This window comes from Nyctereutes procyonoides, unplaced genomic scaffold (genome assembly GCF_905146905.1).
Source record: "Nyctereutes procyonoides isolate TBG_1078 unplaced genomic scaffold, NYPRO_anot_genome, whole genome shotgun sequence".
Lineage (NCBI taxonomy): Eukaryota > Metazoa > Chordata > Mammalia > Carnivora > Canidae > Nyctereutes > Nyctereutes procyonoides.
The window spans coordinates 13,502,028-13,524,018 of NW_026575135.1; the positions used below are offsets into that span (position 1 = coordinate 13,502,028).

General features: G+C 46.2%; 1 protein-coding gene across 1 annotated transcript in view; it reads left to right on the forward strand.

Moving 5' to 3' along the window:
- The window catches only part of ABCA1 (ATP binding cassette subfamily A member 1), a 126,196-nt gene that overhangs the window by 17,405 nt on the left and 86,800 nt on the right, over positions 1 to 21,991 (forward strand). Inside the window, 4 exon segments of the mRNA XM_055301648.1 lie at positions 3,087 to 3,230; positions 12,005 to 12,098; positions 16,248 to 16,389; positions 17,698 to 17,816. Of these exon segments, the coding sequence (XP_055157623.1) occupies positions 3,165 to 3,230; positions 12,005 to 12,098; positions 16,248 to 16,389; positions 17,698 to 17,816 (421 nt within the window). The 5' untranslated portion in view covers positions 3,087 to 3,164.

The window sequence follows — 21,991 nt, forward strand, 5'->3', positions numbered from 1 at the left end:
GAGTGGGATGAGAGTGGCCTATTGACTGGCGGTGATTGTGAAGTAGGACCCTTTCCAGCCAGTAACTGGAAATGTGCATAAGGGCAGAAGCAAGTGTGCCACTAACTTTGAAACATTGAGAAATCTAGTACATAGTACTGCATTCTTTTTGGTTTTGGTTTGTTTGTTCACTTCCTTGGAAAACTGATGTAGAAATGTCCCTTTGGCTTCAGTTACCTGAGCAGAGGGGTTTGGGCATTGCCAAACCGTCCTTTGTGGACAGAATTGCTCCAGCAGTGATCACCGTGTTCTAAAGTGGGAGGAGGGAAATAATGCAGGGGGCCAGGCCCAGCCAAGGTGCATGAGGGATTTGGGGAAAGAAGCCTGCCTGCCTGTGGTCAGCAAAGCCGGAGCAGAGTCTTCAGTGCTGCCCTGGGATCTTTATTCCTAACGGCCTTCTCTGAATGTCTCTTAGAGGGTCCCTGGGCTCAGAACCCCTGTCTGGAGACCCAGAGACTCTACTTTCAGGAAAACAGTCTCCAAAAAACCTCTTCCTGGCCTTTCTCATCTCACGGACACTCTTTTAAGGTGTGTGTTGTCTTTTCCCCTGAGATTTTCCACTCAGACTTGGGGGATTCTGTGCTCTGGTTTGGCCATGGGGGTCTCCAAACACTGGGCTCTTCAGGTTTCATCCTTCCCATTTGGCCCCTACTACCTTTCCAGAAACCCATGATGGGTTTGCTAGGAAAAACAGAATAGAAAAGAATGTTTGGACAGGATAGAACCATTTCTCTGTTACAAGATACCGATAGGACAGAGAAAGAGAAGTGGGGAGAAGGGAACTCATTTCTTTGGCACTTATGGCGTGCCGTGTGCTGTGTCAGGAACTTACTTATATTCCTTCATTGAGTTCTTCGAACTTCGCACAAGGTAGGTGTTGTCATCTGCATTTTTTGATGAGGAGATCGATGCCCAGAGAGTATAAAGGCCTGGCCAAGGGCACAGAATTGGGACTAATTCCTACTGGGGCTCTCTTCTGCTGCGTTAATTTTCCTTTTATTTTTTATTTATTTTTTAAATTTTTTCTTTTTTTAATTTTCCTTTTAAAATTATAAACTGTCTTCCAACCTCCTCATTGTTACCTTGGGCATCTGAAAAGATGCATGTAGCTTCTAAATCAACTAAGTGATTCCTGGAGAGCAGATCCACATGAGAAAAAATCTAGCTAATTATTTATTTCAGTATTTCTGGAATGCAGGCCCTACCCTAGGCCGCTTACAAAACAATTTGGGATTGCAAACATGTCTCATAGTCGCATTCTGGCTCTCAGTGCCTGGGAGGTCGGTTGACATCTTTAAACGACAGATTGTGAACCGATGCATTGCTGGTTTAACTCTTCTTTTTTGGGGATGAGTAATTTTGGGGGCTTGTGTCCTAGAGGTTTGCTGAGCAAATGATAAAACAAATCGGTCCTAAAGCTTGAGTATTTCAGAGGAATTCCTGATTTGCTGGATTGTCAATGAATGAATTAAAATATATAATAGTAGGGTCCTTCTCAGACACTGAAAACTCCCCCCAATCTCTTTTTCTTCTCTAGGGGTTTTAAGTGCAAGTCCTTGAGGGGTGGGCAAGAAAGGAGTAAAATCCTGCTAAAGGCCCACCTTTGCATTGCATTTGGACTCACAGAGTTTTGGCCCAGTACCTGGTTTGGTGTCCACAAGTGGTCACTGCATCAGTTCCGTTTGCTGTTTATTCCTCATGCCTCGTCTCCCACTCCCACCTCCGCTCCACTGGGGGCCACTGTGCTGAACTGAGCTCTTTAGAAGCAAAGCTGGTTTCTGGTTTCTGCCAGGAGTTTGCGACTCCCAAGTGTCCCAAGTTTGCGACTACCTCTGACCTGTGTGCCCCTCCCTTCTCCTCCCACTTCTCGCTTTCTGCACCTTCCCCAGCTTTAATTGTAGTATGGATGCTTGGGGTTATTCCAGCCTGTAATAAACACAGTTGTCGGGTGGGCAGCTGGGACACACAGAATGTTGTATCCCCTGTTTAGGAGAACCATCCCTTCCGCCAGCATGGTGAGACAGTCCCCAAGGAGGCACCTGCGGCACCGACAAGGAGTAGCGGGCCCTCTGCGCAGGTGCGGGCTGCAGGTGCGGGCGGCGCGGAGCCAGGGTGTACAGATGTCTGGACAGTGGGAGCTTGTTGGTCTCCCAGGCGATGCCCTCCACCTGCCTTAGCCGACTTGTTTCTCCACGGGGTATTGTTTTCCTTCCACCGACACACAGCGCTGGGATTGTCCTCCTCACCTGGGAGCCAGGTGTCGGGGCCACTTCCTCGGTGTTTACGCACCGTCTCCCAAGACACGCTGTGGCTTTCCGGACTGGGAAACTGCCTTATCGGTGGCGCTGTTTGTCATTTGAAGGACAACAACTGTGCAGCCAGATGAAAATGTCGTCCGCGGCAGATTTCAAGGAATAGCATAAATTACTCCAGATTCGAGGCCAGATTTGTAAATGCCGCTGACATTTTACGTGAAGGGAGGCATTTTCTTAGAGAGGTGAGGCAGGTGTCTGGGATTGCAGGATGCCATTTCCAACCTCAGCGTTCGGACCAGCCACTTAAGTCTGTTTTCTTTTCTTTTTTTTTTTTTTTTTTAGATTTTATTTATTTATTCATGAAAGACACAGGTAGAGAGAGAGAGGCAGAGACCCAGGCAGAGGGAGAAGCGGGCTCCATGCAGGCAGCCCCACGTGGGACTCGATCCCGGGTCTCCAGGATCACGCCCTGGGCTGAAGGCGGCGCTAAACCGCTGAGCCGCCCGGGCTGCCCTTAAGTCTGTTTTCTTAAGTGCATTTTTCATTCCCAGACGATCACACCAACGGAGCTAAAATGATTAGGATGATAATGACTGGCTTGCAGGCCGCCGCCAGGAAACCTCCAGCAAGCATCCCTGTGCAGGGAGAACCCTGGGGCCAGCAGCTGGGGACTCAGGACCTCCAGAGAGCCATCAGGCCACCGATCTGGGGGCTGAGGTCTCAGGTGAGGGGGCTGGCGTTTGGCTTCGCCGCGGCGACTGATAGCTGCTCCCCTCCTGCTTTATCTTTCAGTTAATGACCAGCCGCGGCGGCCGCCTCCACGGGCCCGCGAGCCACACGCCCGGTGCTGGCGCTGCCCGCTGAGCCGACATGGCCTCCTGGCCTCAGCTGCGCCTGCTGCTGTGGAAGAACCTCACCTTCAGAAGAAGGCAAACGGTAAGCGGGGGTTTCTCGGGTGTAGGGGAGGGGGTTCTCCTCTGCTTTTCCTCGTGGTTTTGCGTTGGGGGCTGGAGGAGGGAGAAAGGGAATCTCCTTGGTTTTCTCAAAGGGATGGAGTGAACGTGGCCCTCGGGGGCGCAGGTCCGCATGGGCCTGACGTAGTCGCCCTGTTGCCCATCGGACGCGGAGGATGAGCAGCCAGGCCGAGAGGGGAGCTGTAGTTTGTGCGGGTGCCAGGGCGTTGTCCCTGACCAGCCCACTCTTTCCGTTTGCTGCGGCCCTGGGGGCCAGCTGGGGGCTCTCCAAGAGCACCCGAAGGGCCCCTGGACTGCTGGGAGGTGAGAACGAAGTGAGTTAACGGCCCAGCCCTTCGAGAGGGCCTGGGTCTCCTGAGCGTCCGTGTGGACTCACGCAGCTCTGCCGGCAAGCCAGGAGGAATACGAAACTGAGATTTGTTTGGTTTCTCTGGAGGGTTCTAAGGCATTCACCTCCTGGATGGGACGCAGAATCCTGTGCGTAATCCTGAGAAGATCACCTCTAATGCTCGGGTGAATGGTGGTGTTACACCGAGGAAGGGGCAAGGCTGTGAGGCCTGGTGACGTCCCTGCAGCTCAGACATCAGCTCTTGGCTTGTCTCCGGACACCCTTAGACACCCCATCTGGTCTGCACTGCTCTGTAGCTGCCTGCTGCTGCTGCTTCTTCTTTTTTTATTCTTTTAAAGATCTATTTGTTTATTTTAGGGAGAGAGAGTGTGGAGGCGGGGGGGCGTTGGAGGGCAGAGGGAGAGAGAGTCTCAAGCAGACCCCATGCTCAGCACAGAGCCTGCTGTGGGGCTCGATCTCACGACCCTGACATCCTGACCTGAGCCGAAATCAAGAGTCGGCCGCCCCACTGACCGGGCCACCCAGGCGCCCCTGTAGTTGGCTGTTAAACCTGTTTCCTGCCCTGCTTTTTTTTTTTTTTTTTTTTCCTCCTGAGTTCTAAGCCTGTGTCCCCACTGGGCTATCTTAACTAAGCTTAACATGTCTATAACCAAAATGATCGTCTTTCTTAGGCTCAAAGAGCTATAAGAGACCTCTGAGAGACTTTAGTGTTTCTTAAACTAGAATAACACTTGGACCTTCTTTAGAAGAAAACAAAAATGTCAAGGTCCCCTTGTGTTCACGAGATTTCTTTTTTTATTGTAACGTTTCTTAGATGTGTACATATGTGGAACTAGATATGAACCTCTGCTCTTATAGGCTGTTATACAACCAAATGACCCCTGCATACTTACAAATTAAATGCAAACAAAATTGCAAAGCCAATACAATTCAAATTAACATTGTTAATGGAGTAAGACAGCTGCCATTGTTCAGCTGAAACCCAAAGTGTAAGTGGTAATGTGAATATGGTAGCAAATGCCGTAATGCTGATTCTTCTGAGTTTGGACAGTCTCTGTTACTGTGTGCTAACAACGATTCCATTCTTCAACCACTTTTCCAGTGACCTTCCTTTGATGTCATTTGGCTTTCATTTGCTCCAATCTCCTCATTTATAAATTGCATCTGCATCTGTTCCTTTCTCATTAGTTGGCTACAATTATATTGGTGCCAACACAATCACAGACACAAATATAAACTTAGGCTCTCAAATTTTATGCCAGAAGTAGTTACAAAGTAGGCATTCAGACAATTCGGTTATGTTTATTTGAATTTGTTTAGATGACCATTGAAATGAAAACACAAAATGTTTAAAATCCTCAGAGACCTCGTATTTAACCCCTCATTGAAATATAGGTTTTCTAGTCTGAGAAACGATGATGATTTTTTTTTTTTTTTTTAGCCCCTTATGTTACAAGTGTGGACCTATATCTTAAAATCACTAGTCAGAGACTAGAATCTATGTATTGTATCTGTCTTGGTGATGACAGTAATATTGAAATATAATATTATATAATATAATGAAAGCAAATAGAATGAGCTTCCATGTGCTAGGTCCTTAAGTGGGTTATTAATTGGATTCATTCTTAGGACCCCACAAAGTACTATCATTTCCTTATGTTATAGCTGGGGTACTTGAAGTACAGAGAGAGTTTAAGTAATCCACGTGATGTCCACACTGCTAGTCAGGAAACACACACAGGATTCACATTTAGATAACCCGACTCAACATTGGTACTCTAAATCACTATGTCAAATTGCTTTTCAGTAGTATCATTATTTTTTCTATTTCAGCCTCAAAATCTTGACGTTTCTGAGCTTTTGCTTGCCTTTGCTCCTGTTTCTCACGGCTGTTCCCACGTCCCGGTGTTTCCAAATCCTATGTATTCATCACCTGCCCTCACTTCTTAACTTCATGTGGTCCAGGTCCTCTGCGTCGTCTCATCCTGGTGGCAACAGCCCACATGATGGGAAACCATCTCTACCTTAGTGTGTTTATTAGCCACCGAGTGGTGGAAAGCATTGTGTCATCTTAACAATGAAAGCAGGGCCCAGGGGCAGTCCAGCCCAGAGCTCTCATTTCATGGACAAGAACACTGAGACACAGAGCAAAGGAAAGATTTCCCCAAAGTCCACCAAGGAATCAGGAGCTCAGGGTACTGGAATAGGAGGTGGGGTTGGGCCATCCAGACTGGGCCAGCTTCCACGGGTCTTGAGCTTGTTGCTTCTAGTTTAGTATTGCTTGTGAGTTTAAAAAGAGTTAAGATTAGAGAGATAGGCGGGCTTAGTCAAAAGCAATTGGTAGCCTTATGGAAGTTGTTGGTGGAAGTAAAGATACAGCATCCTGACCCAAAAGGGCTTTTCTGGATGATACACCACAAGCCTATTAGCATGTGCTTCTTCACTTCCTGATATGAAATGTATTTTGCTGAACCAAAAAAAAGTGGTGGTTTATTTCAGGTTACAGATGCTTAGATTGTTAGAGTTGGAAAGACCTGGCCTGAGCCTTATACAGTTGATAGAACTGGGATTCCAGGTGGGGGTGGGGGGTGGGCAGGGGTCCAGGGTGGGTTAGTCATGGAAGTGGCACCAGAACCAGTTTCTTGGTGGCCCTGCAGGCTTGCCTGCCCGCCTGCCTTCCTTCCTTCCTTCCTTCCTTCCTTCCTTCCTTCCTTCCTTCCTTCATCTGCACTGAAGGTTTAATACCCACGGATCTGAAGCGCTTACTGGTAGCTACTTCCCAATCTACCTGGCTTGGCTTTCTAGATTATATTGTTGAGACAGTGGGTTAAGGGTTTGGTGCCACTTTGTTAGCTCACACAGTGAGTGGACTGTTAAGGTTTTGGTGCCACTTTGTTAGCTCACATAGTCAGAACCAGCCCTGCCCACTAGGCAGGGGAAAAAGCTCCATGATAGTTCTTGCCCACAATGTGTGGAAAATCATTGCTCATTTCCCATTTTCTCAGATCCTAGAGTATACGCACTTGGGCCCAGAGCCCAGCACCCAGGACATGCTTAAAAAGTATTTGCTGAACATGTGGTAAATGTGTCAAATGGGCCATTCATTTGCAGGTCTCAAGGAGGCTCCCTTGTAGGGAGCTGCTGCCAGGAAGCATGTGTTAAAGCTGGGAGCTGAACAGTATACCCCAGAATAACCCGGTTGAAAGGCAGCATTTGCCCTTTCTCTCTGTGTCCTTGTTTGCTAACGAATCCTGGGGAACCTCTCTTGTGCTCCCACTGTCCCCTCATGGGGACCATCCACCAGGGCTAGCTTCCGTTGTTTCTGTTGGGCAAAGAATACACTGAGTTGCGAAAGTTGAAAATCGGGTGCAAAGGTCAGTTTGGGTCCAAAGTAACGGTTAACTTGTGTGGGTGGCAGTCATTCAGCACAAACAGGGCTTGGGACAGGAAGGGTGAGGGGCTTCAGAGTTCTCAGGATCCTCATCTGGTTTCAGGCTAAGCCAGAGGCCAAGGTCCCATGGAACAGATGGGACAGTGTGGCCATATGGCCTCTCCTTTTTGCCTTTGCTCTTAATTTTCTCCAGTAGAACTGATTAACCATGTGGCTGGTTTTCTCAGGTAACTCTAATTTTTGCATAGGGGATCAGTATTTGGACATTGGTTAATGCTAAGGAATAAACTATCAAATAAGTAAAAATTAGAATTCCTCATTGAAGAGCCATTAGAGAATTTTTCAGGGTAGATGAAAAATTTCCACATTCCCTCCCCACTTCCAGTTTCAACGTACACATTTCTCCCTTGTCCTTGTCCCTGGCCTGGTAGTGACATTTCAAATTCAGATAGTAATTCTCATTGTTATTTAATTCTAATTCAGTTCTGATTCCAGCTTGGCCATCATATGCCTTAATGGCTAAAGGAAACTCATTTCTCTTGAGTTTTAGCTTCATCTTCTGTGGAATGGAGAAAGTTAGAACACATAGCCACTTACTGTTTCATTTGGATAAATATTTATTGAGCGTCTCCTGCATGTGGGACAGTGTGCTGGGTGTACAGTGGAGAAGCAGGCATGTAGACATGATCCTTGCCTCACAGAGCGCGTACCTTTCAGTGGGGGAAGCAGATACGAAACACGTGATCACAGGAGTAAAAATAAAATAACAAACTGTGATAGGTGTTAGGAAGAAAATAAATCAGACAAACTCTGTGGCACTGTGTTAGATACCACCAGGCTATGGATAGGGTCTTAATTTAGAATGGAAAGTTATGACATTTAAGCTGAGAGCCCTGAAGTTCAAGCCGAAGATCAGGAGCTCAGAGGTGAGAAGCACCATATTCCAGGTAGAGAGCTAGAAGATGTGAGGGCCATGGGGCCTAATGCATGTTCCTGAGTCAAAAACAGAAAAGCCGGTGGACGCTGGTGTAGTGAATGAAGACTGGCCAGGGATGAGTTGGGGATTGGCAGGGCCAGATCATGCCTGGCCTCGGAGCTGGGAAAGGGCAGTTGAATTTTATTTTATATGCAAAAGAAGTCTCTGAGGTGGATGGGTCATGATGATCAGATTGTGTGGTTCTTGCCACTTGAGAGGACTTGAGTGACAATAGCACAAGGAGACTGTTGAAATCATCACATATGTATCATTTTATGTTCTGTTTTCTTCTTTCATTTGACATTATTTGGTGTGTATGTTCCTGTATTTCCAAATAATCTTCATAGTTAATAATAATGATTCTTGATGTGTAGACTGCCTCTTGTAGTTTTGAAATATATCTATTATCTTCTTAAATTTCAAAGCAGTTCTGAGAGGTATGCGTTAAAATTTCTGTTTCACAGGTAAAAAAAAAGTGTCATAAATTAGGAAGTTAGTAAGAGAAGGATCTTTTGGCCCCAAATCTACCATGGCAGGATGCCAGTGACACTCCTGCTAGTTTTATAGCAATTCATCAATGCAGTTTTTATTCAATAAGTTTATATCCTGTTGCCAACATTTGGATGTTTATTTATCACTTCTCTGGGCCTCAGGGTCGTCATCTGTAAAATGGATGCAAAAGCACGTGGGGGTCAGTAGAGCTGGGATCAAGTGCTGGTGCACTCTTTTACCGGGTAATGGGTAATAACTTCTTTAAATCTTAGCTTCATGGTAACAGTTCAACTTATGAGAATTAAATATTAGAGATGAGATATATAAAAATCTCTGGTATATTATTAGCAGGTGCTCAGTATCACCTGTAACTGTTATAAATCTATAGGCCATGTGTTGGTTTTATCTCTTTGGAACCAATTGGTGTTTTTTGACCTTCCCACCTTGGCCACCTGCTGTGTCACTGCCATGTGGTCTCTGGAATTGGGCAGAACTAGCTGTTAATGTTAACCCTGCCTCTGTCTCCATGAGTTGCCCCTTCTTGAGCTTTAGCCCTGCCACGTATAAAATGGGGACAGTACTGGTTCCTACATCAAAGATTGTTTGGAAGGTTAATTGAAATACTCCGTATGTAATGTGCCTACTACATATTGGACTCTAAATAAATGGTAGCTTCTGTTATCCTAAGTATACAAATGGTAGCTTCATCATGCCACGGTTGATGACTGTTTATCTTCTTATACTCTTTGTTTAGTTTAGTTCTTGTTTTTTTTCTGAATTCATTATTCTTTTCTGAGTTTGTTCAGTTATGCCATTTTTAAAAAGCTTCATTCCTGTTTGTTAATATTTGGAAGTGATTTTATTTAGCTGTAAGCTTGTAATGCATTTAATTTTGTGTTCTGCTTTTTTTCACTTAATATTATATGGTTAATAGTGTCTGTTTCATAGATGTAATGACAGCATAATATATCGTCCAGTAGATGTACTGTAATTTAATCATTTCCCCAGTGCTGTGCAACTAAGTTGTTTCCAATGTTTTGCAATTACAGTGTTTCAGTGGGTGAATAACTCCACGTATATAGCTTTTTGATATTATAAATTTAGTGCCGTAGGATGAATTCCTGTGCATATTACTTGGTCAAAGGGGGTAAGCATGTCTTTTGAATACGTATGGCCAAGTTGCTTTCCCAGAGGGCTCAACTGATTTATATTTCTATATTTATTATTTTATAAACTTTAGTTCATTCTCTTACTCAGTGAATGGTTTTCAAGCTTTTATATGTGGCAGACTTAGAAGAAAGTGACGGGGTGGGGTGGGGGGGAAGTCCTTTCTAAATAGGGCCCTGCTGTGCCAAGTGCTGGTGAAGGCACACAGTACCTGGGAGATAACCAAGGAGGGATTTCCGACTCTGCTGGTAGAGGAGACCAAATGTCATTTGAAAGCTTGGAGATTTCGCTGTGTGTTACCTCTTTGGGACTATTTGCAGAAATATTAGGAAGAGCAGCCACGTCTTTGGTCTTGGAGACTCCATTGGCAGTACGCTTTCTTCCAAAGAGGGACCTGTTCCTCCCCCCCCCCCCCGCCCCTCACCACCGTGTGCTTTCAAATAATATAAACTCTTCTTCGTGGTTATATGCTAACGTGGATTTTTGTTCCATTCGAGAAGTAATACATGCTCATTATGGAAACACAGGAAAGTATTTTGAAAAAATCACCTGTATTCTTGTCACCTCAGTACATCTACTATTATCATCTTTGTTTTTCCTTCCAAAAAGATTTAAGAAAGAGTTTAATGGGTAATCATATCAAAGGTTTTTGGAAATTAAAAATGGGTTATTTAAAATAACAAAATTCAACACAAATGATAAATAAAAACGTAAAAACAATTTGAAACACCAGCAAGAGCAGAGAAGTTTAATTAATTATGATCTATTCACGGGATGAAATATCAAAATGGCCATTAAAATCCATTTATTAAAGAGAATATTTTATGTCATGGAAAACATTCCCATCATAATGTTAACTGAAAAAAGCAAAATACAAAATTATATATGCTGTATAATGTCAGTTTTGTAGAGAAAAGTATTCATGTAGGAATAGAAAAAAGGAAAATATTAATAGAGGTTTTTGTTAGCTCAGTTTACTAGGGATTATCTTTGGAAAGTAGGATTAAGGGTGATTCCTCTGTACTTGTTTCTACTTTTCTAGATTTTTTTTTTTAATTTTGAATTTTCCACAATAAAAATGTATGGACTTAAAGATCAAGAAAAAAAAAATTCTGTTTGAATAAAAGGGGAGGATTTCAGGCCAGAGTTCTTGGCTTTCTGACTCTGCAGCCACAGTTGTAATTACTCTTAACCACAAGGCCCCATGACTCTTCTGGGCTCTTTGGTGTTCATCCTAATTAGAACCTCAGAGTCTAGCAACAAAGGGAATGAAAGCGGTGAGAGTCTTTGGGCAGTGTACCTAGTTGTCTGAACACCCCTGGTTCAATTAAATTATGTCTAATGATTTCCATCCTGTCCCTGGGCTTGTTTATCCCCTGGTAACTCACTGAGGCAAGGTATTCCTTTAGAGACACCGCATTGTTTTACCCAGTGGATCGTGCTTACTTAGGAGTTTAATGATCTAACCCACTTGAGAAGATCTAACCCACTGAGGCCTTAGTAGATGCAGCAGAAGAACTTTGCACTTTTCCCAGCCTTTTCCAGTCGTGGAGACGCACAGGTCAATATGGAGCCCTGTGTCCATTTCCGTTGTCCTCTGGAGCCCTCTCCTCAGGCCCACGGGGAGACAAGTTGTGTGCGTTTAAAGGAGCCGAGGTGGGGGCACCGCTTTGAGCCCCGCAGGCTGCTCCACCCTCTCCTTTCCACAGAGGGTCCTTCCCTGACACTGCCCTCGGGCTGGGAGTACAAAGCTGACTCCCTGCTTGCCCTCAGCTTCCTCAAACTGCCCCAGGAAGCCAGTGACAGATGAGGACAGGCTGGCGGAGAAGGCCCTGGGAGGACTATGCATGCGTTGCTGTTACAGGGGAAGGGCTTCTCCGCAGCCTGAGGTTCAGAGGGTCTTGAGGAACGAAGAGTAAGTAGAGAGCCAGAGGATGCAGGGTAGGAGGGTTTTCTCTTTCTTTCTTTAAGATTTTATTTATTTATTCATGAGACACACACACACACACACACAGGGGGGGGGGGGGCAGAGACACAAGCAGGCTCCATGCAGGGAGCCTGATGTAGGATTTGATCCTGGGCCTCCAGGATCACACCCTGGGCCGAAGGCAGGCGTCTAAACCACTGAGCCACCCTGGGATCCCGGGTCTTCCCTTTCTTAAGGAGAACACAGAGGCACGGAAGGAGTATGTCATAACATGAGGACCGCCAACAACTTGGCATTGCTAAAGCCCGGAGGGTGCTGGGAAAGGCCTGGAGCTGGTCAGTTGTTTGATGAGCAGCCCTAGGTTTCCCGGAGTCCAGTGGAGTCCAGCCTCCGAGTCGGAGATTCACAGTGCTCTCTGTCTTGCTCCCCCCCAGTGTCAGCTGTTGCTGGAAGTGGCCTGGCCTCTGTTTATCTTCCTGATCCTGATCTCCGTGCGGCTGAGCTACCCGCCCTATGAGCAACATGAGTGTGAGTATCCGCGTGCCCGCCCCAGGGCACAGTCTCCGGGAAACACCGCACCTGGGTTGGAACCGAAAAGCTCCTAAGTTTTTGATAAGGCGTGAACTCCGGAAACCATTTACGGTCCTAGAGAACGGTGATAACAGTGATGATAATAATAGCCAGCATCTGTTTCGTACATTTTAGATCATGAAAGTAAAATAAGCTTACCTACCGCCAAGTCAGAGAGTGGGGGTTCGGTAAAAGCCGCCTGAGGCTCGGCCGGACCTCAGCTGTCATCTGGACGCTGCCAGGGCCTTTTCATATGCTTTGTCTTTTTTCATATGCACAGTTGTAAGTCATGGACCGAAGCATTTGAAGCAGCATTTGTATAGAACTGCTCGGATTGACTAATATTTTCATTTGACTGTCACAACAACCTCGTATAATAGACCCTCGTTGTGAACATAAGCTTTAATTTCTTTTTTTTTTAAGATTTTATTTATTTATTCATGAGAGACACAGAGACACAGGCAGAGGGAGAAGCAGGCTCTAATGCAGGGAGCCCAATGTGGGACTCGATCCAGGGACTCCAGGATCATGCCCTGGGCCGAAGGCAGGTGCTCAACCGCCGAGCCACCCAGGTGTCCCTAATTTCTTGATGAGTAAATTGGGACTCCAAAAAGCACAGGGACGTTCCGGAGGTCACACAGCTAATAAGTGACACAGGTGAAATCGAGCTCCGACCATCTGACTCCCGGTGATGTCGGGAGTTGCCTCTACAGTGAGGGTAGAAAATACAGTAGAGGCTAGGAGCCCGAGAGCCCTAGATGGCAGGTTCTCTGGGTTTGAATCCTGGCTTTGACACTTCCCAGGTATATGAGGTTGGGCAAGTGACCTAACTTCTCTGTACCTGAGTGTCCTCAACTCTGTCAAAGGGGGATGATGGCACCTACCCCCTGTGGTTGTCCCGAGTGTTATTCTGTAATCACTGTCTTTGTCTTCTGGCTAGACTCACTAGATGGACTGTCTGCAGAAATGTCCCAGTGCAAAGGGTCAACGTTTATGTGGGAGGTTTATTTTTATTTAAAAATTTTTTAATTTTTTAAGATTTTATTTACTCATGAGAGACACAGAGAGCGAGGCAGAGACATAGGCAGAGGGAGAGGCAGGCTCCCCACAGAGAGGGATCCCAATACAGGATACAATCCCAGAACCCTAGGATCACGCCCTGAGCCAAAGGCAGATGCTCAACCACTGAGCCACCCGGGGTCCCTACATGAGAGGTGTAACTGGGATCTCTGTTCCATTGCTTCAGTGACTTTTCCGACCAGTAGCCAGCTCCACTCACACCCTGCCAGCGGCACAAGCTTTTTTGCATGGTATGGTTTTTCAGGGAAGAGGGGGGTTAGGGTCACCTTTTAATAGTGTTCTTAGTCCGGTCCCATCTCTCTCATAGCACATAGGGGCAGTTATTTACCTGCTAATTTGCCAGTGCATATTATACATATTCAAGTTAAAAAAGAAAAAGGCCTCTGAAATTCACAAAACCTCAAGAACATCCTGCCAGATGTGATTTTTCTGATTTCCCCAGAAAGAAAAGAGCATAAAATGAAATACAGACTCAATTTGTAGGCCTGGGAGGTAATTCTGCTTTCTCTTTGGGTGCGCCAGAGATTAATGAACAAATGCACATTTGATTGTACTTTTGCATTACCCTAAGCTTCACTGAAGTGCACGTGTTAGGGAAGACTCGGCCTTTTTATCCGCTAGGCCGTGCTCAAGAATGATTGCAAGCAGGCAAGATGGTGTAGTGGAAATAGTGCAGACATTGGCATCAGACAAATGGGGGTTTGTTTGGATCCTTGCTACACTACTTGCTGAGGTCATGATCTTGGGGAAATTGAATTTTAACCCAGATCCCTCGCGATCTAGATGATAGATTCTCAGAAACATCAAATTCCTATACTTAGAGAAGGCAGATGAGACTTTTGCTCCTCAGCTGTGCACTTCTTGCATCCTTACCTCCTATTCTCACCACCTTCCAGGGACCTAGCTAGAAGGGCAGAGAGCTAAGATGAGGCTTGCAGAGGTGTCTGGTGTTTGGGAATGAAGGATTGATGTATGATTTCTTCTCTAGAAATCTTCCCTAGTTTGATCAAGAGCCATGAAGTTCCTAATCACTTCCCTGGGCCCTGGGAGTCCATTATGCTATCTGATTGTTATCCTGCCAAGTCCCACACTGTTTTTTTTTTTTGTTTTTTTTTTTTTTTTGCAAATCAGGTGGGACCCAACCTATAGGGAAGGGTCTTTGTTGTACTCCCCAAAGATCAGCCCACAATAACACAATAACTTCACCTCCATTGCCCTGTGCTGCCTGGACCAACACCACCCTATCTTTGGTGTCAGTATCTTCAGGAGGTTAAAGAGAATCCCTTGATTCTTCGAGTATTTGGTTGGATTACATAAACTTTTCCCTGTATGAGGAGCAGCTGACCTAGGCAAGGGACCTTGTTTGGTTTTCCTTGAACTATTAACAGGGAGATAAGGAGGTTGACTGAGTAAATGTTCAACAGGCCAGAGTCCCTGCAGAGGATGGCCACAGGGATCAGATCCTGTTACATCCTTGCTTTGGATGTGGCCTCTCCGGTTGGACTATGATAGAAGAAAAAGAAAAAGGACCCCAATGTTGGAAATGCAAAGGGTAGCAACTCCTGGCTATAGCTTATCTTCTGGGGGAGACTCTGTTAGCCCATCTGCACGAAAAGAGTAAGATAAATAAAACAGGATTCCTGCTTTGGAGGAAGGTGGTCACTGTGAGGTGGAAGGAGTGGTCCCAGTGGGACAGTAGCAGAGTGAGTACTGAGTGAGTACTCCCAACCAGAGTGCCGCAACAATCCTGGTGGGCTCCCTCACTGAGCCTTTGCCCTGTGCTGGCACTCTGTTACGTGCTTTGCTGTAAGAACTCACGCCATACTCACTGCAGCTCTGTGAAGTAGATTGTATTTTTATCACCACTTTACAGATGAGGAAACTGAGGTAGGAGTTCAGTAACTTGGCCAAAGTTGTTACTTAGCAAGTTGCAGGCACTGGATATGAATCCCATAGGTCTGACCCCCTCAGACCCCTACAGCAACACAGCTCTTCGTCACTTAGAGCCTTTTTTTTTTGGATGGTTGTTAACTCTTTTAGGGTCATAGGTAACCCTGAGAATATGATGAAAGCTGGAGCCATGGCCTTTATGTCCAAAGGAATTCACACATGCTTGGTCCTTAGGTTATAGAACGCTTGGTTCCAGGGCACATTTATCTTGATCCTCCTAAATGGCACCTGTGGCAACTACCACAAACCCAAATGTGCCTTTGACACCTAGGACCCACCCAAGTACCGCCAAACATGCTGTTTGTAAGGTGCTCCTGCATAATGAGGGGAAAGGAGAGAGAGGAGGTGACCAATGGGCTGGGTGGGGCCCATTGTTTTGGTGAAGAACATAACAGCACTGACAACAAATGTAGCTTCACAGATGACATCTGACCCCAAGTTAGCATGTTTATCAGATGTCCTTGAAGAGCCTGTGAGCGGCAGAGGAGGAGAAACTAATATGTTTGGCCAATGGAGGACCGTCAGAGGGGACTGAGGATGGCTGGAGTACAGGGGAAGCCTCAGGTCTAAGGGAAGGAGCATGGACTAGGATCACGGAAATGTGGGGTCCACTCCCAGTCCTGCCCACTGACTCCTTGAGCATTCTTCACCTGCCACTTCATCTTGCTGTGGTTTCCTTAGAGCATGAAGGAATTGGATCAGGTCATTCTCAGGGCTCCTCCATGTCTCAGGCAGGTGAGGCAGGTGGTGGAAGGTGAAGTATGGGTAGTTAGGAACTTTCTGCATGCCAGGCCCTTCCGTGCATGGCCAGCTCTGCCCCTCTCATCACTTCCCCAAGGCTGAGGTCATGGAGCCCATTCTCCAGATGATGTAAATAGATTAAGAACTACTATCTGATGCCAGGTTTCCAACTCAGGCTGGGGTCAGCTCAGAGGTGGCCAGTCTCTCTGGGATGTGAGGAAGGGGACAGATTTGGGATGGAGCAGTGTATGGGTGGAACCAAAAGAGATGAAGGTTCCATGAGACTGCTTCAAAGAACTAATGTTTCTTTTTGTGTTTTTCTTCTCAATTTCATAGGCCACTTTCCAAACAAAGCCATGCCCTCTGCAGGAACGCTTCCTTGGATTCAGGGGATTATCTGCAATGCCAATAACCCCTGCTTCCGCTATCCGACTCCTGGTGAGGCCCCTGGGGTGGTTGGAAACTTTAACAAATCCATGTAAGTACCATATCAGGTTTTCTCTCCAAACTTGTCAGTTAATACGTTTCCTTCCCTCCTCAACCTCTGGAGGATTTTGAGTGGTTGAATTTGAGTGAAGTTGCTTTTACAAAGATTTGAAGAATGAGGGCAGGGAGAGTGGCCGCCAGGATTTAAGACTGTGGGATCTTCCTTTGGCGCATTTTAGGGGTAACGATGAGTAGCGTTTATGACAATAAGAGTTGTGTGGTTGGGGGCATTCTTCCCAAAACTGGTCGGTAACGAGGGAAGGGGGAGACACGACACTGCAGCTCTGTCCAGTAATTAGCCTACTCATGTAGCCACATTTCCTGGGCATCTGAAGTGGCTGGTCAACAGCTGGGGGAGGTGGTACGGAGATGTGCACAGGAGGGGCCCACGGCCAAGGCTGGGAGAGCCTGTTACTTTATTCCAGATTGGCTCTTACTCTGTCACTGCCCTGTCATGCCGCAGTGTCCCAACGCCTGCAGGTGTTTCTCTTCCCCAGGTGTGAGTTCCCTGAGGGCCAGGAGCTTGCTTCCTATGCTTTTGTATTCATGGCTCCTGGCTTCAACACTGGACGTAAATATGGACTTAATAAGTGTTTGCTGCACAAGCCATGGAAGATTCTTGGAACACACAGAACCCTGGCATGAGTTAGAGTGGACAGAGGACTGTGGGGGAGGTTATCAGGACAGTCCCGAGGAAGCTGCAGCCAGGCCAGACAGGGCCACGTTGTAATATTCACAGACCTTAGGCCTTGTCGCTTTCAGGGACCCCCTTCTTGCACACAAAAATATTAAGAATTTTATTTTATAACTGTGTTAGTACCAAGATGGATATAATCCAGGTTGGATTTTTTTAATCATATGTATTCATTCTGAATTTCATTTTTAATTCTGATTTTAAAAGACATTAAAAATTTTGGGGGATCCCCAAGAGCATCCCGGGCCCTGGGCACTGTGCCTGCTGTGTCTCATGGATAAGCTGGCCCTGGATGTGTGTGTGTGTGTGTGTGTGTGTGTGTGTGTGTTGTGTGATGGGGAGGCTGCTGGGCCTTGAAGGATCATAAGATTTGGTTGTGTGGACACCTGGGAAGAGCATATGGGGCAGGGATGGTGGGTGGGAGGGCAGGAACATCAGGTATTAGTGAAGCTGGGTGTGGGGAGCAGTAGGAGTGCCCAGTGCTGGCCCATGGAAGAAGACCTGGCTAGCCAGGCTGGGACATGTTTTCCTGGCAGGTACTTTCTTCAAGCTAGGGAGGCAGCTGGTCTAACCAGGGCTTTTCTTCTTTCCTTGCACCCCCTGCAGTGTGTCTCGCCTGTTCTCAGATGCTCAGCGGCTCCTTTTATATAGCCAGAAAGACACCAGCCTGAAGGACATACACGAGGTTCTGAGGACGTTACAGCAGGTTAAGAGTTTCAGTTCAAGTAAGCACAAGCCTTCTGTGTACGGGCTCATAATTGGAAGCTGACCTACACGGGGGTGAGACGGCAGCCCGGGTGGCCTGGCACTTGCGCCGTTAGCTCTTCCCTGGGGAGCTTTCTTCCCCGGTGGCTGGGCTGTACAGCCTCTCTGCAGGAGGCATTTGAGAAGAAACTAGGAAGACAATGCATGTGCCAGCCTCCTTGGGCAGACGGGAGAAAAATCATCAGACAGGAATGGCATAGGCCTGCCATGAGGACAAAAGTTGCTGCCAACTTCATTTTTTTTTTGGAGTTGCCCAGTTGGTTGCAGCGAATGGGCAGTTTTATAGACAGGGGGTAGTGAAGTGCACTGCACGTAAGAGCAATTAAAGTTGCAGCTTGATATGGATACGTGAAAGTGAAGCCCTTATTTCTAGAAGGGAAATGCAGCTCATCTTCCACCTCGTCATTTGATTTTTTTGTCTGAAGGGCACTGGAAGTCTCATCTTCTAGAAGTGAAGTCTTCATCTCTGATCTGATAGGTGCACAGGTTGCTTCCTGCCCACCACTCAGGAAGGGTCGGTGGAACAGACGGTTTATTGCCCGGGGCAGCGGCTGCAGGAGTCGTGGAGCAGCCTGCCAGGCAGTGGCCTACCCAGGGGATGGGGGGTGGTGGGAGCAGTCCCCTGGGTGCAGGCAGTCACGGCGTGCATGGTAGAGAATTTAAAAGCAGTAATGAAGCCGACGAAGAGTTGGTCTGCTTTCTGTCATCACCATGTGCCCGTGGTTCTAAGCAATGTCAGTCATAAATTACTCCCCATCATGGGCCAGCCATTGCCACTGGTCCATCCAGGAAAGTGCTTTTTACTCAGTTTGGTGTTTCAGGAGGGATAGGGAGGGTCAGCCTCTGCTGAAAAACCTCCCAGTTTGCGATCCACTTGGCAAAAAAAAGAAGTGGTGTAAAGTGCTAGAGTTTCAACTAGGCTTGGAGCATTTTCTTGGGAAGACAGAACTGTGCTTTCCCTGGGCAAGAGAAGAGGCCGTGAGCAGTGTGGGACCTGATAGCACAGGGCGGGTTGTGTGTGGGTAGCAGGGAGCCGTGTCCTTCACCTTGGAGAAAGGTGTGGCTGTGCTTGGCCTCCTGGGTCAGCTGCGAGGAGCTCCTGGCTGGACCACTCTGGGCTGCGCGGCTTGGCCATCTGGGTGCTCTTTGCTCGTCCAGTAGGCCCCTAACCTTGCACCATGTCTCTGTCCCAGCATAGGACCCAGGGTTAGACACCAATCAAAGTCTCCGTCCTTTCTGATCTCCTGGAGGGCCCCTGCCTGGCAGACCAGCGGCAGAGCTGCAGTTACCTCTCCTACTACTAAGGGACAGTGTGGCCCGTAGGAAAGAGTGCCAGGGTATATTACTTTGTAGCTTTGTGACCTTGTGACTAAGTCATTTAGGCCCTTTTAGGCTATTCTTCTCATCTGTAGAAGAGGACAGTAGGAGAACCTATCTCATAGGATTGTTGTGAGGAATAAATGAGATAATGCATGTAATTGCTTAAAAACAGCACCGGGCATGTAGGAAGCACTTAGTGAACATGAGCTGCGATTATTTTGAAGTGGTGATGTCTTGGCCAAACCTTTTTTTTTTTTTTTTTTGAGATTTATTTACTCATGAGAGAGAGAGAATGAGGCAGAGACATAGGCAGAAGAAGAAGCAGGTTCCCTGTGGGGAGCCTCATGTGGGACTCAATCTCTGGACCCCGGGATCATGCCTTGAGCCAAAGCTCAACCACTGAGCTACCCAGGCGTCCCTTGGCCAAACCATTTGACTCCTCTGAGCCTTCATTTCTTCATCTATAAAATAATAGGTAACTTGCAACGTAAAATGTCAAACCTGACACAGTGTCTGTCACATAACAGATGTTCAATAAATGGGAACCACTCTTCTTCTTAGATGTCAGTGAGGCGTATCTGAGCGCCTGGCCTTGCTCCTCTGCCTCTTCATGGCTAGAGACACAGACTAACTGATGGGGCTAAGTTGTTAGAGTTTCAGATCCTAGTGGGGGCTTCGTTGGACACAGAAACTTTTTTCTTCTTTGAGCAACCGGAGACATGAGCTAGGGTGGAGAAGAGAAGACAAACGTGTGTCCAAAAAACTTTCTCTGGAAATTTCTGAAGAGAGGATCTCTTCTGAATTTGATGGTATCATATCAACACACCCAGCCCATTCCCTTCCCTGCCCTGCAGCTACTTCCTAAATAGCTCCTACCTTTCTTTGCCTGGCTTGCATCACTGAGCCAGGCCTTGGACTGGAGGGAAATGCACAGAAATGTTGCTTCTTTGGTGAAATCAGTAGCTTTTTGCCAAATTTGAATAGCACTCTAGATTTCAGAGAGAATCCAAGGCTGGGTTATGTCAGTGTAGATCTCGACCTGGAGACCTGTGTTTATCTGCACTGACGGCCCTACTCACAGTATGATGATGGGCTTAGCCCTCCTACATGGTCATTGTCAGAATTGGAAGCATCTGTGGCCTGGAGTCTTGCCCTCATCAACCTTCTCTACGACACACCCACTTCCTGCGGTGGGACCTACCTCTCACATGGCAGCTCATTTTGGATATTAATAGCTCTGATCAGCACAAAATATTCACTACCCTGCTATACCACGAGGCTAATTCAATTTCCCTTGAAATATTTAAAGACAGCTCTTGTGTTTTTTTCCCTTTTCTTCATGAAGTCTTTGATTTTTCTAGGCTAAACATCCTCCATTCCTCTTCTGGAATGTTTTTTCCTCCCTGGTTTCTGCCCCTCCTCTGGTTGTGTTTTACTGTGTTTATGTCTTCCTTGTAGTTTATCAGAAATTACAACAGTATTCCAGCACAGATTAGAAAGGGATTTTTTTGCTTGCCCCGTTCTGAGCACCATATTTCTGTTAATGCAATATGAGATTGCATTAGACTTTTTGGCATCCACGTCACACTGTTGACGCCTATTCTGTCTGCAGTCAACCAACATTACAGTCTTTTAAATGCACAGTATTGCAAGTTACTTGTTCTCCATTTCTTAATCATGCTGTTGGCCATTTAAACCCAAAGGGAAAACAATCTGTTTCCTTTGTGTTTTACATTTTTAAATTCCCTGTGTCATTTCTGTCTTACCCAAACCATTTTCGATTCTGATTTTGCCATGTGTATATTTGCTGCTGTTTACTGTTTCCTGTCATGAAGGAATTTGATAAATAGCTCTTTGTTCTCATCCAAGTCATTAATTACTGCGAACCAAGGCTTGAGGTTTGGATCAGTCCACTGGAGACTAATCATGCCTTTGGACACTACCACTCAGACTCTTACAGATTCACCAGCCTATGATGTCATCAGTTCTGGGCCCCTGCCCTGTGATCTACTTGGAGGATTTGTGATTTCCTTCAGCTCGAATCTGCTAGATTCACTGGACTGTCCACAGAATAATTTGTGGATGTGGGGATCTCTACTCAGGTACTATCTTCTAATCCCATGGTTCCCGGGGCCTGAGCATCATTTTATTTCTACTTATTGGATGAGACCTTAGAGGTCTTTTTGTTCACTTATAGATGAATGGGTTGACTAATTTAGTCATTAGCCAATACTTATTATTCTAGGTGCTGGGACACAGAGCTGTACACCACAAAATGGCCCCTGTTCATATGTAACTTCTACTTTAGGAAATAATCTGATCCAGAAGGGGGAATGACTTTTCCAAATTTGCACAGCCACCATAGGTTGTTCTAGGAATGGAATACAGCTAAATATCTGCTGCTTCATGAAATTCTCTTTCTGTAGTGCTATCTTAGGCTGTCCTAAGTAATCTTTCAATTGAGAAGACCTCTAGTTTTAAGAACTAAATCCCAGATAAGTCTAATTATTCTTGAAACTATCCTAATGAGAAACCCATGTAGGAAGCCTTACAGAGGGGCATTACCCTGTTTTCTCATCACTGAAACTTTTGGGGACATTTAATTATTTTCTTCTTAAACCTTTACCTACACAGGTTGAGCAGTGGTTAAATTAATGTTTGGGCGTCCATGTGAGGAGTGTTCATTCTTCCTAAGTTCCTATCATGACTGCAACACAGTGGAAATGTAAAAATTGGACGAATTCTCATGACAGGTTTAGATTCTGTTTCTGAGATGCAGACTGGCAAGGATGAGTGAGTCTCTGACTGAGTTTGA